Here is a 17,891-nt window from a genome sequence, read left to right on the forward strand (position 1 = left end):
TACTTAAGACACTGGGCTTCCAATACGGCTAGATATGAACACAGAATTATCAGAAAGTGGCTGTATTTTAAAAGAAGATGAAACGATACCATTTAGTAATTTCAGTTACTTATAAGCGACCCAGACAAAACATCTAGGCCCTTTGCAAAGTATTTAAAATCTATGTTGAGTAAACACTACAATGATGAACTTAAACTACAAAGTGGTATTCCTGCCACCCCCCTCCCCTAATGCTTTATCAGTGTATTTACTGGTTGTCTCAGGCAAATATTTAATTAAACAAAAAGGCAGTCTCACCCGTCACCTGAAACTACCACTGCAGATCATGAAAGACCATTAGCAAAAACTGATTTTTGCAACATCAGGTCAAACTTTCAAAGATAACCAAATCCTTACCACCCATTACTCTTGACAGAGACAGGTTTTAATCTTTTTTCCACTTCCTTTTTTTTGGGTAAACATGGGCTATGACCTTATCCTGGTTATACCCTGTTGCCCATTGAAGAGTTATCAAGAAATGAGAACAAGCCAATGGGCTGTAGATAGTGTGCAGTGATATAAAAGAAGAAGCAATCTTCTAGAAAACTTAAGTAGTGTCTTATTATCAGCTTTACGCTTTCTGTAAAGCACAAGATCCTTACATATGAAAGATAAAAGTGTTACCTAAATAGAGCAAATATCCAGGAGTGCCCTTTCAACTGTATTGATTGAAATCTGTATTGTTTCCTGTAGTTAATTTATGGGAGGCTGTGAGAAGTGAAGTGTAGTCAATGTTAGGAGATGTCAGATCTGTCACCTGAATTTGACTTTTGAATATTACAATATCATGGGAGCCTGCACAACACTGATTTTGATGAGAGCAGAATAATAATACTTGGCACATAACGCTTTGCATCCTCAAAGCCCTGTACAAAACAAGAACCCCCACAACACCCCTGTGAGGTAGGGAAGTATTATTATCCTTATTTTACAGATGGGAAAACATACACAGAGAGATTAAATGACTTGCCGAAACCCACAGTGAGTCAGCAGCAGGGATGGGATAAGAATTCAGCCCACACACTGCTTCCTAGCCAATGTCAATAAACCGAAAATATCACTTTTCTCAATAAGCTTAAATACTTCATTCAGGGGTCCAAAGGCATTACACTTGAGGAACAGGAGAAAAATGAAGATTTACTTTCCATTCAAGGGTTAAAGAGAGATGCCCAAATATTGGATGTCATCTCACCAACAGGACTTCAAAAGTTGCTTCTCCTTCAGGTTACACATTTTAGCAGCAAAAGGCAAATACCAAGAAATAGATTTTGGTAAAAAAACCAAAACACCCTCCCTTCCCCCACCCTTAGTAATTCAAACTCAAACAACTTTTGAAGTATTATCTTCACAGCCCTTACCTTTCTGAATTCAGTCAGGTATCTGAGAACATGCATCCTCCTCATAATATACAGTACAGTGGCTCAAAAGTTTATTGGAAAAAAAAAGGAATCTAAATCTTCAGATTTCTCCAGACACAGACAGGAGGCATTTATTCCTTTACTTCTTTCTCATTAAGCAACCATCCATTCATTTTATTTTGCAACACCAATCTGATACTTCCACACCAATTAAGAGAACAAATTGGGGGGGGCACATGACCAAATTAATTATTGCAGCACTGAATTCATAGTGTTTCCTGTTGCAGATGGATCTTTACATAGTTTTTAAAAGGGAATCAGTTATAGCATTTATATTGAATAGATCATAAAGTGTATATATATCATTGAGCTGGGAAAGTCAAGTTAAAACTGCAAGCCTTCCCAAAACTCTAATGAAATATTAACTAACCAGATTTTTGAGGAAAAAATAATGAATGGGTCAAAATATGGTATTTGGTTAACCAGCTGTGGTGTTGCAAATCTCATGTACACTCAAAGCACTTCTTACAAACAAGAACTGCAGAACTAAACTAACCTCGGTCTGCGGTCACAATCCTTTGGTAAGGATGGACACGCATATCGTGCCTTCGAACTTTAGTAGCCACCGCACCTAGTTAAATTGCAATTACCAAGACAAAGTTAGAAAACATTCAAAGAAAACATTAACAGCAGGTTTATCAAAATGGATTTAAATGATCATTAACTACAAAAGTTCATTTTAAGAAAAGCAACAAGTTAAGGCACAGTAGTTTCAAATCTTAATCTTAAAAAAGAAGTTTATCTGTGCAGATTAATATTGCATTTATTTTAAACATCCTGGCCTTAACCTGTTTAATCCATTCATTTACAATCCCAAAATTACAGTATTTCATGAAATCTATTAGACCCAAGCACATTTAAGCTTTACTAGTCACATATTCACTGAAGTGCCTTTCTTGCAGCAGGACTATTTTAAATAATGCCATCTTTTAATACTGACAATTATTTGCTAACCTTAAGATCACTTCCAGTTCTACCACAAAAAAAAAAATTTAAAGCAATTCTTCAAGCCTACAGATTGTGATTTTAAACTTTAGGTCAATAAGTATGAACTGCAATGAATTAGGTGATTAGTAAAGCAAACACTATATAGAACACTTAGCAGTCAGTACACTACTATACACTCATAAATTACAGCTACTCTGTAATAATAGGAGCTAACCCAAATTAATAGCACTATTTTACTTTAAATCTATGTGCAAAAAAGTGCAAGTAAGTCACTGACTGCTAGGCCAAGCTTTTTTCAAGGCTGCTGAAACTAAGCATTTGTTAAAATTCAGATCTGATGAAGGATCAGTTAAGACCGTTCTTGAATTCTTAGCCTTTCGTTGGGAAAGCCATACCTGAAGATAAAAGGAAGGGAATTAAAAGTTAGTCACCAACTAAAATTTGATCCCAACACCAATACCCCCAAAAATACTAATAGGGGTGTATTTCTTTGCCATTTTTAACAGAATTATTTTAAGACGCCTTAAAGGTCTGCCACAAAAATATAGCATACTATTAATAAGAATTAATGTAGTCTGAAATAAAACTCAACGAGAAACTAATTTAACTCAATTAACTCTATACAGTTGCTCAGATAGTAGAGTAGATGTATTAAGAGTTACTGAGTCTATGCTACCTAAGTGGAGGTGTGGTCTTTTTTTTTATCCCCCCCCCCCCCCCCCCCCTTTTCCTTTTTTAAATAAGATTCTTTGGTGAGTTTAGGGCACTACACCTGTAATAAGCCCAAAAGTATGCAATGTTTTCAGATACCATTTTAGGAGTAATTTCCCCCTCCTCTCTCTTTACAGAAAACTCAGTGAGAAATCAAAGTTCCCTTCACTGTATTAAATTATTACTATGGAATGACGTATTTCTTTATTTGCTTTTAACTGAATTCAGGAGAGAGGTGTGCCACTAACTAGCAACTGATAGCTACTGTGATGATGCCTGTAACAGTGACTTTACCCCAGGGTGTATCAAAAGTGGACTCGCAGATTGGGGGGTGGAGGAGCTGGGGAGAACATTTACATGTTTGAGGGAAATCTAATAATTATCATATGCTCACTGAATTCTGGCTATGGGGTAATAGAAAACAACCATAAGCTGCTCAAGGACAGACCCACTGCATACTTTTGTCCTACTAACATTTTTATTATTGATTCACTAATCCTGAAAGGCAGAAGTCTGAAAAAGTCTGAAATCATTTTCTTTTTTACTATATAAAATATAATGTGGGAACATGCACACATACAGATAACAAGTATTTGTCACGTAAGTGAAACACTGATTTTTTGCAATACTTTCAACAAAATATTGACTTTGAACCTTTTTGTCCAGTGTTCATTAGAGATGTTTAGAATTTGTGTAAATCAATAACTGCCACTAAACAAACTAGGATCAAAGTCCTATAAAATCAACATTATGCAGCACCAAGGTCATATGCAATTCAGAACAAGCTGAAGAGAAAATATTATTTAGATTGTGTAGAGGGTAGGGAAGGAAGAAACTATTGGAACTGCTTGTTCCATATTGACCAGTTAAATGAATTGTCATGGCTGCTTTATCATTCTTGCCTCACACAGCAAGTCAATGAATGACAGACATTTCAATCCAATGTATATAAAAGAAGCCATCAGTAAAGTTCCTAATTGTATCATCCTTTGGTCAGAATTTAGCCCGCTTTATATTCATTCACTGAAATTATTTTCTGCTTACAAAATAATTTACAGCTTTCTGACACTGAGGAGAGATTTATCAGTTGTGTACAAAATAAAGCAGCAAAAAACCCAACAAACTGAATAAAGACCTTTCTACTCTCTTCGGCTTTGCTACTAAAAAAGGTATAGCAAAATAGGAAGTTCTCTCTTCCACAGATTACTGGAAATTAATTTGTATTGAAGACAGCACAAACAAATCTAGTATTTATGGGAGCCCAAATGACACATAATAGATGTCAACTTCTATTTGTTTTTTTCTTCCCTTGCCTATGTATTCACCATCTAGTGTCATAAAAACATTAAGATTTCATTTTCAGTAACCTTATTATTATACTAAATACACATATTTAATAATGCAAAACATGTTTAAAATGTTTTGGAGTTACACCATTTGAGCAGTTTTCCTAGGCATTTTTGATATACCTGAGACAAGCTTGTTGCTTCAAACTCTTTTCTTTGAGCCCCATGACCTCTACCTTGCACATACAACAAAAGCATAGGCAACACAGTCTCCAGTCATCCGCGTACACAGATCTTACCTAATACACCACTAGGTTCAATAGGATACTCAAGGATTGATGTAGCTGGTGCCAGCGTGTAGGGGTATTCATATGGTGTGTAAATTAAACCAGCTTCGGGTCCAGGTGGAACTATTGCAGCGGTGGGATGAGGAGTTCCGTTTGGCATGACAGCGGTTTGTATTTGTCTGATCAAAGGCATTATGGTAGGGCCAGCTGGCGTAGGAGTACGCAGGGCAGCTGGTGGGAGAACAGGCGCAGGCCCAGTAATAATCCTTGGAGCCTGGGCTGTTGCTGCAAGAGAAAAGGCAAGGGCTGCTACAGTAAGCAAAGAAATTCAGAGGAAAGTGTGGAGATAGCAGTACAAAACGTGGAAAGAATGGGAAAAAAGGGGAAAAGTAGGAAAGAAGAAAAATAAAAGGAAATCATTAGTACATGCGCTGATCACACCGTGCCAAAGCACACCATTCAAATGCAAACAGCTTTCCATTTTCCAGTGTGATTAAGTATGAACATGCAAAATAAAAAAGCCATTGTAAAACAGTGAGGTAGATTTCTCAAACAGGTTACACAGCACAAAAGCTCCATTTAGACCGTATTTCTTCATTTATGCTATCAAGACTGCATGAGACCGAGATGCATGCAGGAGATACAAGGAAAATACTGTCATAATCAAATACAGAGTACAAAATTTAGTGCAACCATAGAGTCCACAGATACTCAGTTATGCAGAGCTGTCGTATGAGTCCACAGTTTTTATACATCCTAAAATTGTATTTAAACATATATGCAATTCCAGTTTCCAGGATTAGTAAAGTTAAAGACGACCTAGAAACACAATGCCTCTCCTCTCCTACTCTAGCATTAGTAAAATAGACTCAAAAGTTACTTCCATATCAAATTCCTCAAAATAAAATACTTTCTTTGTATTAGAAGTTCACTATGGTCTTGCTTAGGGTGAAGGAAAAAGGTGCCTTTATTTTTTTTCCCCCCAAACAGTGCTAGCACATTTCATTAAGTGTTATTTGAAGCCTGTTGGCACACAAGATGAACAACTTCTTAAACACTAACACATCAGCTGGTAACAGTCAGTCTTGAAGGTTTATAATTTATAGATTTCTGCACATTACTGTTGATCTATATTGATTTAATTAACTTACAGGTGGTCTGAAAAAAGAAACGTGAGGAAAGTTTTTCAGATCTGAGACTTTTGTTTAAAAAAATAAAAGTAATTAAAAAAACACAAGTGCTCAGACTTAATGTATAATTAAAAAAACTAAACCCTTAAACATTTTCATTTCCTTTCTTAAAGGGAAATAAACCAATACAGCTTCTACATCTTCAAGTTTTCATTAAAATCAAAACACAATCAGTGAAATTGTCTTATTATCAAGAAGTGAATATTAGTGTGGAAATCTCTAGTCAAAAAATGAAAAAAAAAAAATCCATCTTCCCACTTACACTGATACAATAGACCAATGGGAATAGCTCAAACAAAAAAAGTTCACGTTAATACAAAGGTTTCTATGCAACACTTTGCACCAATTTAAGCTAATCCGTCAGCTATTTTACACATAAATTTGTAATAATTTAGAGACTAAAATATATTTAAAAGTGATCTAGCTTTAAATATTACTGTGTTCATTAGAGCTGGAAGATTTACCGCTACCATTGTAGCGGTAAAAGCCCTTGCTCATGTCTCTTTTCAAATCAGAATAATTACACTGGTGTAAGCACTCTCAAATTGACCTAACTGCATTCCAACCTTTAAACATATTCAACATGGAAATGGTGACTGTGCGGAGAAACAAATTTGCAAATATCAGTGGGCCCTTAGTGAAAAGACTGATTTAACTGTGCTTACATTTGACATCTGTATCACAGCTACAGCAAAAATTTACTTTGGAACAGTATCAGCAACTACAGTTTCAGGAAGAGAAATGAGATTTTCAACTAGAGAAAATAATTTGTATCACAAATAATAGCTATATGCTTTCATTAGTAGGTGTATGTAATTAATTTTCAAGTGTAAACCTGTGCATACATGCATTTGCAAAGGCATTCTCACACAAATGTAATGGAAGAAATCATAAAAATGGCTCATTACATCACTGATCCCTGTGAACTCAGCTGTGAAATCAGTTGATGAATTGTTGGAAAAACATAACATTGGGGGGACGCATGCAAGCAAGATGAAAGGAAGGAATATAATACAGAAAAATGTATTCACAGTATCCTGAACATCTGTAATGTTTTCAAATTAAATCTCTAAAAATAAAATGGAAAAGGAGTCCATTGTCCTTCATATGTATTAAGGAAAGAATGACTGTAAAATAGAAAAATCTGGCTTACGGGTTGAATTTTCTTAAACTATATATTTGTAAATATTTCAACCCAGCCATACTGTTTAAAAAAAAGAGGGGTCCCGGGGGGAAAATCCAAACAAAAAAAACCCCAAACTGACATAACTTATCTCCAGAAGATCTTTTGGAATGGCTACCTACTGTCCTGTAGGCTTTTTACTTCCCTCCAACCTCCAACACAGTTGTACTGCACGTTTGCCAAAAAGTAGCTTTAAGAATCCAAACCTGCAAATATTACTATGGCATTGACCCTCGAGCTTATGACATGCTTACGTGATTTGATGTTGGCATCTCTGTAGGTGCCATTCAGAATTGCAAGCTCCATCAGCTGCATCTTTTTAAGGCTGTCTTCTCCTTCTGCCTGCACGTGAAAAGACGAGAATAAAGTCAGGGTTATTAATTCACTAGTGAACAAGATTTAAGGGACATAGAATAAAATGCCTTCAAGTTCTAACCAAGCAAAATACCTGCGTACCATTAGGAACAAAACCAGTAAGCTTTGTTAACATTTCCTTAAATTAAGTACAACTTGCATGTTGTCTATCATTAAGTGGTGTTGATAAATATCTTAAAAGAGTTTTGAAAAAGGCTCATACCATAAATTACAAAAATAGGGGTAATGTAAGTTGTGATTGATAGAAATTGATTATGGAAATTTTTTCTCAAATTTCAGTAAACGTTTTCATGTACTCCTAAAGGTATCTTTTAAAAAATTGTATTATTGGGCTAGAGGAAGAACAGGCACCACAGATCTTAAGCAACTTCCAATTTATTGTAACTTGCTCCACTAAAGTTGATACTGACTACTTCAGCGGGGGGAGGCAAACAAAAAATAAATAGCCAACTTCGAGTAGCTTTCCAAACAAGATATCAGAAACTGCTGTAAGGCAGAATTTGTAATCCTGGCACATGTAGATGTATTCCGATAGGGATATAACTATTATCTTCATAATGTACATTATTCTTGTTTTTGCTTCAATGTAAATGACTTCCCTGAAGTTATCTACTCCTGCAGCTTGCATAAATATTGCATAGTATTCAGTAAAAAAAAAAAGGTAAAAAGGCTCACTTTTCCAGTTACTAACAAAAGTATTTCTAATTAGTACAATTTTAGTTTAAAGACCAGACATTTTCTGATCTGTCTTTCCAGAAATACTACCATTTGTTTATTCTACATCCTATCAAGCAGAAAAAAAGATTATGATACGGGAAACCCAAGAGAGATGGTCAGCGTGTACTTTGATGTTAAGTTACCACCTTGCTACTTGTATTGAATGACACTGCTGAAATTCTCACTTAGATGGAAAAGAGGGCAACTTCACTGTCAGCTGCACGGCATTCTTCCTTTGATAAACAGGATTTCTTATATGTTTACTTATCTTGTATATTCACACAATGTTTCCCAGATATTTGCAATGGCATTTCCCAAGATAATGGGAACCTGGATAATAACATACTGTGCCGTCCACTCTGAAAATATTAAAGTCTGATTTCAGAGAGAGTTGTTTACCTGACTAACTCTTAAAAGATGGTTTGAACTAGGACTTCCAAGAGCACTTGTGATTACAAAAAAAACAGAATAAAATGCCACAAAGAATAGCAACCACCACCAATAATAATAATAAAAAAATTATTGAATAACTTTGTGTCCATTACAGCACTGCACCAATGAAATGTCATCTCAAACTAGTTAAGAGTTAATAGGATTATCTATGTGCACTGTTCCAAATGTGTAGGGAAATATTTTTTCAGGCTAGTTTGCAGCAAAATATTGTTATACATACTTTAACTCCCAAGCTACGGAGAAGGGATTTACTAAATTACAAGACAAAAGACATTTTTAAATTGTATCTAAACAAACATAATACTTAGTGTGAGGTATGCTCAAGGACCACCACCCCTTGCAATGGCAACTTTGAAATCCGATTTTTATCAACAACTTAACATAGTAAGATGGGTCAACACTAAATTACTTTCAGATGTCAGAAATGAGAGTCCTAATTGTAATACTGAAGACTTGCACAAACAAAGATTACACACAGCACGTAACAATTTATGTTGCTGATAAACATTCAGAATATACTGAAAGTTAGCCATTTTCTTTATATATTAAATACTGTGTGACAGACCAAGCCAACACTAATATTGAAAAAGTAAATACACATTCAATTAACATTTTAACTACAAATTAATTGTACAGTTAAGTACTGTACTATCCAGAAACCTCAGACTCCATAGTCATTAAAACAAGACCCTCTGGAATACAAAATGTACTGATTATAGCATGCTTAATACGACATACTCAGAATGGACTTACAATTTACATTGAAAATAAATTATTTTTTTTAAGAAACTATTATTCTATTGCATCTTTGCTGATAACTCACCTGGATGATCATGATGCAACAAAAACAATTCCAAATCTATCTGCCCATCCAGAGCTCAGAAATTCTTGTCATTCTGGATATACCTTATCTAATTTATTTCAGCAATAAAGATTTTTAACACATTGATTCCTCTTTTCCTCTCCCCCCATAATGGTTATGCTTTGTTATTGGCTTTTTGCTTGGGTTCCTTTATTTATTTATTTATTTGAAAGTGTGTAACAAAAAAACCTCCTCACAATGTCAGCTACATCCCCCATATAGCTCCATTAATGTTACTAAAATTGCTCACTTCCTTCAAATAAGAGTTCAGGTGATTGATCTGACACCATTAATGAGTCTCAGTAAATGCTGAATCTTACATTCCACTTGCTAGGATAATTTTAGTAACTCTAATCCCAGATTTTGCACCACAGTGAACATTTCCCAAATGTAACTATTTATGGGATAATAATTTTAAGGCAGAAAATGTTTTTTCTCTTATGACATCCCAAAAAGAAGGGGTTATAACAACTTAAAAGCAATAAAAGACAGACAAAGTAATTGTTCTTACATTTTGCTACAGGTCACTATTCTTCCTATGAGAAAAGGCATTGCAATTATCTAGGTTTTACAAAGTATGTTTACAAAACTAATAGTTGCCTTCAGCATACAAAGCAGACCAAGTCCTTTTATTTTTGAGATTTACTTCTCTGGAGTACTGCTCAGCAGTTGATAAACTTTTGCTCTTTTAAACAGTCTCCAAAACATAGTTTAAAACTTTTATTTAAAGATTGTATCAGTGATAATTCACAGATGTCAGATGTGGACTTGCATTAGTAGACATTAACGCAGTCTTTCAGCTTCTGGTATTTTGTTTTTTACAGCATTAGATAGAGAGAGAAAAAAACAAAAACAACACAACCCCCCCCCCTTTAAAAATATCTTTACTGCTGACCACAAGGGCATCGTTCCGACTCCTCCCAGAAGATGGCACTGTTTATTATACAATACTATCTCCTCAAGACATGGGTGCTTACCACTATTTGCACCACCCTACTAGTACTGCTCAAAATCCTGCTGCCCTCTCACACCCTAAACACGCAACAAGTCACTTGCCACCAAGCGGTCAGGAGCCTTTCAAATACGCTGTCACGTCCTTCATTCTCTGGTAACAAGCCCTCCACATATCGGTGAACATCGTTCACCAATATGCCAAGCCCTCACATTTCCAAGAGCTGGGATAGAGCAATGGGCACATGTTTTTGCCTGCCCTATCCTCTCTCTTCCTTGCTGACAGCTGATCAAACGAGGCACACCGACGGAATCTAGCTTAGCTCCAGGCACTTCTGCAGGCACTCTCTGTTAAAGCAAAGAGAGGTTGCATCAGGGATACAAAGGCAATCTCTAAAGGGACAGTACATTACCTGTACAATAGCTACAACAAAGCTTAGTCATTTGTACCAAGAAGAAGCTACTTTGAGCAAACATCAATAAGGTCACTGAAAGCCAGATTTGCATAACTAAGTTGAGGCTCAAGCGATTGACTCAAACCTCTCATCCTCTTAAATCTCCAGTGCTTTCCTTGTATTTCTCATGTACAAAATAACATGCAGATTAAGAAAAAAAAAAACAAAACCTTAAATGGTATCTTGAAACATAATTCTTTAAATGTAAGCTCTTGCAATTGCTCACTGAATACAAATATTGAAGAGACACAGGCAGTAAATCCTGACAAAGTCAACTGTGCACAGCCAACAGCGGTTCCCCTTCTGTGAACACACAACCAGTTCTCCTCACACTAGCTCAACTCAACTTAGGATAGCAATAAAAAGACCTGAAGACGACCAAATGCCAGTGATCACTATCATTTTAAGTAAATTGTTTTCTAATCTTTGTCAGAGTACGATTAACAGTCACAAGGTTTGAAACGCTATTAACAACTACAAGTGCCACCTACATGAAGTCTCTGCAGAAACAGTTCCCAGAATAAAACAATTTCAAATGAAATACACAACGCTGACCATACTGATGCCCAATTAAAACCACAGCTGTGTCTTCTACACTGGGCAATACTGTCTGTTTAAAAAAGAAAAAGAAAAAAAGAGGAATGCAGTTATGTAATAAATTGCTATTAGTAAGAGCTTGTTTCATGTCATGAAACAGGGAGCTCAGATAAAGCACTCCATTTAATTTTTTTAATGACTTCTTTTTATCAATGTCCAAGCTATACTTCAACCTCAGAAACCCCAAGATCCTCAGAGAATTCTTTTAACTAATGCTTCTGAAATTATTATTAGGCACTTAAATGCCTCAGATTCTCATACACATACAGTGCGCCCTTAAGAGTATCATAGAGTTTAACTTCTTATTTATACACAAAACATACACAAGCATGGTATCAAGCTGGCAGACAGACCAGCATACAGACTCCAAAAGGAAGTGCATCCACTGTGCTATGTCAATGAAGACATCAGAAGTTAACAACAGTCGTCAGAGGTGACAGGTAGACTGTTAAGATTCTGTGTACAGTCAACTCTGAGAAGCCTATAACAGATTACAGTAGAGAAGGAAAGAAAGGTACTCTCTTAAAAGGAAAGAAGGATCAAGTAGCAATGCTTACTACAGAGCAGAGATCCACCAGCTAGCATCCAGTAGAGCCAGTCACTGCTCATAGTGCCCTGCCATACTGCTGCCGAATCCAAACTGACACGCATGGAAGGTGACTGCAGCAGAGTTAATTTACAGACCAAACAATCCACTCACTCGTAGGATAGCATGGACACCTTATCCTGACAGAGCTCCTTGAGCCTCACAGTCTCACCCAGCTAAGTCTCAGAACATACCCTGATTCTCATTATGACCAATATGGGCAAGGAAGGCTTTCAGCATTTCTGTACAAACGTACATACTTTCCCCGTATAATGCTCATTTTCCTTTCAAAGTAACTACTTTGTAAAATATAACAAATATACTTTTTTCCTACATTCATAATAATATAGATATGCTTAAGGTGTCGTTCATTGACAGTCTAGCTTCCAAATGTCATGCAGTTTGGATGACATTTTTGCAATCCTGTCGCACATCCCCGCACTTCAGCTGAATTCTCATGAATTAAACTGAGTCCAACCCTAGGAAAGGCTGCAGTCAGTTTTATCTTGCACCAAATGCAGCCAAGTCTGGCTTTGGTTAAGGGAGCAGTCCTTCATAAGCTGTTTCAGGGCTATCCTTTCAGGATCAGAGCAGGAGCAGCAAGTGCGAAGAAGAAACAATAGTGAAGAAAAATGATGGATAAATGTGAATACAGAGACCAAAAATCAGTCCTGACCTTCCCCAGACAACTGCAGCAGGCCTGTCCCACTCAGGGAAAGAACAAGCAGGCACACCCAGCAAGACAAAAGCACCAAAGAGCAGCACGTACCTTCCAACCACCTCAGCAACTTCTGCAGACTACCTTCCTGCCTGCCCCATACCACCTCTGCTTAAACAGCAGCTTGGCACCTTTCCTGCCACCCTCGGAGAGATCTCTTCCAGCCACCACGTTCTGTCCAAGTCCATATACTTTTCTCCACATTTACTTCAGGCAGAGAATTTTGCCAATAAGACATTGTATTTTTTAGTACACAGGTAAGGCATTAAGTAATTTTACACACACTCCAAACAGAAGGGCAGAGAACTTGGCAGTTATGGAAGAACACTATACTAATGAACAAGAATAGATACTTCAAACTCTTCCTCAAATAGAAAAGTCACTTACAATTGCCACATACAAGAAACCTAACTTTTCTACCACCGTATCTCAGAAATACACACATTAAATCCACACTGTCATTATTCTTTAAACTGCGTATCAGTACAGTATAAGCCACCCACAATTTATTAGTTTAATACGAATTTTCGTAAAACACAATGGCACCACTGAAATTTTTTACTGTTACTGATCTTAGCCTTCTTACGCAGGCGGCGCTGCTGCCCCTGAGGGGTCTGTCACCCTGCCTTCCTACAGTCCCCAGCTGCTATACAGCCGCACAGCTGCAGCTTGGAGGCTTGCGCTGTGACACTCCCTGGACTCTCCGGGCTCTGGAATGCTTTTATCTCCCTGACAAAGAAAAATGTTCCACTGCAATTCACTTGTAGATCAGTAAGTATTCCTAACATACCATGCGCCCGTCAAACAGCCTTTACACATGAATGTCTCCATTCAGGGACAAAACCCTTCCATTCATAATCTATAAACAAAAAACCTCACAAACAATATACTACAAATTCCTAGACATACACGTATTAAAACAAAAAACAGATCTCAGACATCAGTATATTGTAAAGTATATTATAAAATACCACAGGCTAAACCACGTTAGAATCCTTGAAGTGCGGGTATACATGCTTAAAATCTATTCTGTGTTTGGAAGGTCTTTTTTTTTTTTTTTTAATATCCAAGTTGTTAAAAGACTGAAGTATCTATGGCAATGAAATCCTATGCAAGATGACAGGTAACCAGATGTAAAACACAAAAGAGCTCTTTAAAAGAATCTGAATGTGAGTAGCTAAACTATTAATCAATTACCTACTGCGAGATTTCACTTTCATAAAGGCTAACTTTTACTTCTGGCAAGCTACTCTGCTACTCAGTGTTAAGGAAAACATCCCATCATCCCTTCCCTTCAAAAAAATTGACAGAGACTTCCAAGTTTCCCATGCCCAGAATGTAAATATTGATAGCGAGAAGTTGTTGGTAAACATATGTTACTGAGACTTTCTCATTCTTGATGATACACTTCCGATGGTGATGGAGCAGAAAACCTACAGCATCGCTTTGTTCGTGCTGAGGAGAATTTGCGGAAGAGCTCTTTTCTGCCATAATTTGGCAGCTATTCTTGTATCAGAGGAAACTTTTCCAAATACTTCTGAAACAAAGTAAAATAAATCACTGCTTTAAGACCAGCCATATTTCTTAAAGCCCTGTATGCCATCAACGCTACTGTGGCATTGAATAGGTGGCAAGCTATAGCTCAGTTATTTCTCTATTTCTTTTTCAATACTGATGCACAGTACTATGCCTATGAGGACAGGCAAAGATAAATTAGCATCATTATTTCTTCTGGGCAACACAGTCTGCTTATCTTCTTCAAAGCAAGCTCTCAGTTCAAATGATATGCAAAGACGACTGTGCTGTTTGACTTGACAAATTCATTGGTCATAATGTTAAAGATACACAAGGAGGAAAAGGCAGCATATCTTTTTACACTTCCCATCACCTTATCTGACGTGTCCCTGTTTAATCATGATACTTGGCTTACCAGTAATATTTTCGAGAGTCCTTATGCCCTCCCTCCCCCATTTTCCATTTGTGCAAGAAGAAAATACAGATAACGCAAGAAGAAAATACAGAACCATCAGCATGAAGCGCATTTCATAAGCCAGACTCAAATACAGCATCAGTAGAACTCAAGGGTTTGCTTCATCATATCCCCTCTGAGTACTAGTTGTTAATATATGGGGCGGCAGTGTGGGAAACCACCAGTAGCATTCTGCTTGACCTTAACAGATTTTTATGTCTGTCCCAACATTTCTTCACAACAGACATGACAGGCTCGTATTGAAATCACAGGGGTCTGGGCTTTCAAGAAAATAAGGTCCCTTGGGTCAGTTATGCTAGACATAGCAATACTTAATTCCAGAATTTGCTTTTTGTTTAGCCTTTTTTTTTTTTTTAAATTATCATTCCTCTTTCCCTCACACCTCAACCTTTTAATGGTGTTAATAAAACCAGTGAAAAGAATCTCTGTACACCACACAGAACAGCTTCAGCAATTCGTAAAGCTCCAGAACAGGAATGCATCTTTCATGACATACATATATACACCAAACCCCCAAAAATCCTAAAAGAAAAAAACATTTATACAGTGGCCTTCTAAAATGTTTTTAAAAAGACAAAATTATACTGAAATACTTCAAGATTTGTTAGCATAGACATTTGCTAACATTTGTATTAAGATTTAAATGAAATGGCTATCTATTTTTAGCAACACGCAAGCCCAGTTGAAAAACTTTCAGAGCTAACATTTTATTTTTGATATTTCTAATTTTGGAATGCTAGACATTCAAAATTGCTCCTCACTGGCTAGCTTAATTCCGAAAGAAGGAGCTAAAGCTAAGCACACTGAATCAGGTACTGCCAGGCAAGCCTCTGGTACAAATTTCCTGCATACAGCTCCACCAGCAACATCCTCAGTACTACGAATACACTGGGAATCTGAACAGAGCCGAAACCAAACACGACATATTATGCAGCTCTTTATTCCAGCTGTAGCTTATCAAACAGACTGAACGGTGCCAAAACACTTCGAGGCTTTGTTGACACACTCCACTTATATCAGGACAAATGCTTTAATCCCACCCTGACTTTTAGGTAAATTATAAAAATAATTTAACCGACTTACGCTACACAACTACCTATGATAAAGGTGTTTGTTCTAACAGGTACAGACTAGAGGCAGTTGTTAGAAATATAACAATGGAATGATCAATTAAAGTACTTGTAGATAAGGCTGGCCTGACCTGTACCATTTATTTTTCCTCTGTTATCCCACGAGGTTTCTATTAAAAGTTTGAGTTTATACACTCTGAGTGGCTGTAAATTTCCCTTAAGTGCACAGACAGCGAATGCAGGTATTGCCGGGGGGAACAAACCCCATTATGAGGTTTCAAAACTAGTATTTTATTCAAACTCTAGAGACCCCAGTGCCAGCTAATTTTGTTTCCAGCTACGCTAATGTTTTAGTATATAAACAAAACCTTTCATTCTCAAAATGGTACTGAAATATGACCCCAAGTTTTCATATGGAAAGCATGCCCATTATGTTTTTAATCTGTTCCTACACAGAAATAAATAAAAAAAAAAAGTGTAAGAAAAATGACATTTCATATCAAATTTAGTAACCTAGAAAGAAAATGACAAGTCTCTCTCTTTAGAGCAACAAAAGAAAACTAACTGCTGGTGATGAGGAGTACGAAGATTGTTGCTGTGAATTAGTACGCATCTTTCAACTGTACCTTCTCTTACATGTTTCACTAAACACAGAATTCAGGGCTGCAGACTACCACATGAGAATTCAAGCTGCAGTAGTAACTTTTAAGACATTTTTATCTTCAGCTTGAGACATCGTGAAAAGGTAATACTGACTAATTAAAATAAATTCATGTATAACAATACAAGGCAAAACCATGAATGTTCAGGCTTATCCAATTATAAAATGTTAGTATTCAGGGAGCAGTAGCCTTCCAATCGCCACACTTAACTGCTGTAGTCACATTTTCAACAAGAATCACAACACCTCAATGTGATTAAAAGAATTGTTTCTGCATTTCACCTACGTTCCTTTTTGCAAACCGTTTGCATAAGTTGTTTTTCGATTTTCAAGATAACAAGAAGTACAACAGCCCAGTTTTGTTGACACTGTCTTTTTCTACACACACACAACCCCTAAGGTGGAGTTGTCAGATGACTGTTTAACTTAGAACTCTGTATAAAGCTACCAACTAGAGAAATGATTTTTTTAAAATGTAAGATGCCCAAAGATTCAGTTGATCTAAGTTTTAAATTTTTAGTCCAACTGTGGAAACACAACATTGAAAGTTTAAAAGGACTTATGCAGTCAATATATACTTTCAGTAATTCTCAACAGCTGCTAAAAAGTAAATGAGTAGTACTAAAAGCTCACAATTACTTCCAGCTGCTTACGAGTATATGAGCAACCTATAGCTCTGTTGAATGTAACATATATGTCTTATATGCATTTTCCTGGTACTCTAATATAAATGTTACTGTTTAAAAATTGAAGTTAACTCTTCCATAAACACCACAGACACCCCTCCTGTTCTTCTTGAACTCTCAGAGCTGATGAAGTCCAGAAGGAGGGGGTGGTAGTATTCCAACTGGCTAGTCTCCTCTCTCATACGGCTGGCTAAAACCTGCTTTCACACAGCTTAAAAATACAGAGAAGTGAAAAAACGAATTGTGTGCACTCTCTTTAGGGGACAAATATGTCAATCATATGACCTTCCGTTTGAAGGCTCAAGCTGCTCAAGGCAGTGTGTTGCTAGGGAGAAGGCTTTCTGTGCTATTTATTGAGCTTTCTTTTCAGCTTTTAGAGACCAGCCAATGCTTATTTTCCAGAGACAGGAGGGAGAACTCTGCGCTGCCTGGCAGAGGGTGGCACAAAGGGCCTTTGAGGAGCACCTCTTACCCAGGGAGCCCCACCGCTGGGCGCACCTGAGCAACTAACCACATTCCCTTCTTGGCAAATAGAGCTGTAACCCATGGATATCTCACGGGCAAGTAACCCTTCCTGCCCCAAGAATGAAAGGGGAGCGATTCTTGCTGTTGAAGGCTGTTATTAGGAGCGTGTGCTGCCAAGGAGCGGCCATATGGCGTACTGTCAGGTGTCCACCAGGTAAGAGCATCACCTATAACACACACATT

At 37.0% G+C, this 17,891-nt stretch overlaps 1 protein-coding gene across 13 annotated transcripts in view; it reads right to left on the reverse strand.

Annotated features, from left to right (window-relative positions):
• Positions 1 to 17,891, reverse strand: part of QKI (QKI, KH domain containing RNA binding) — a 163,296-nt gene that overhangs the window by 5,887 nt on the left and 139,518 nt on the right. For 4 of the 13 annotated variants that reach the window (XM_054193921.1, XM_054193917.1, XM_054193915.1 and 1 more), the window contains 3 exons: positions 7,317 to 7,404; positions 4,702 to 4,998; positions 1,954 to 2,028 (listed from right to left, as the gene is read on the reverse strand). In XM_054193921.1, the coding sequence (XP_054049896.1) occupies positions 1,954 to 2,028; positions 4,702 to 4,998; positions 7,317 to 7,404 (460 nt within the window). Of the gene's footprint in view, positions 1 to 1,397; positions 2,801 to 4,701; positions 4,999 to 7,316; positions 7,405 to 17,891 lie in introns of all 13 variants that reach the window. The other 9 variants (XR_008465214.1, XR_008465212.1, XM_054193919.1 and 6 more) reach the window with 7 other exon arrangements.

The sequence above is a fragment of the Rissa tridactyla genome, chromosome 3 (assembly GCF_028500815.1).
Source record: "Rissa tridactyla isolate bRisTri1 chromosome 3, bRisTri1.patW.cur.20221130, whole genome shotgun sequence".
In the NCBI taxonomy this organism is placed as follows: domain Eukaryota; kingdom Metazoa; phylum Chordata; class Aves; order Charadriiformes; family Laridae; genus Rissa; species Rissa tridactyla.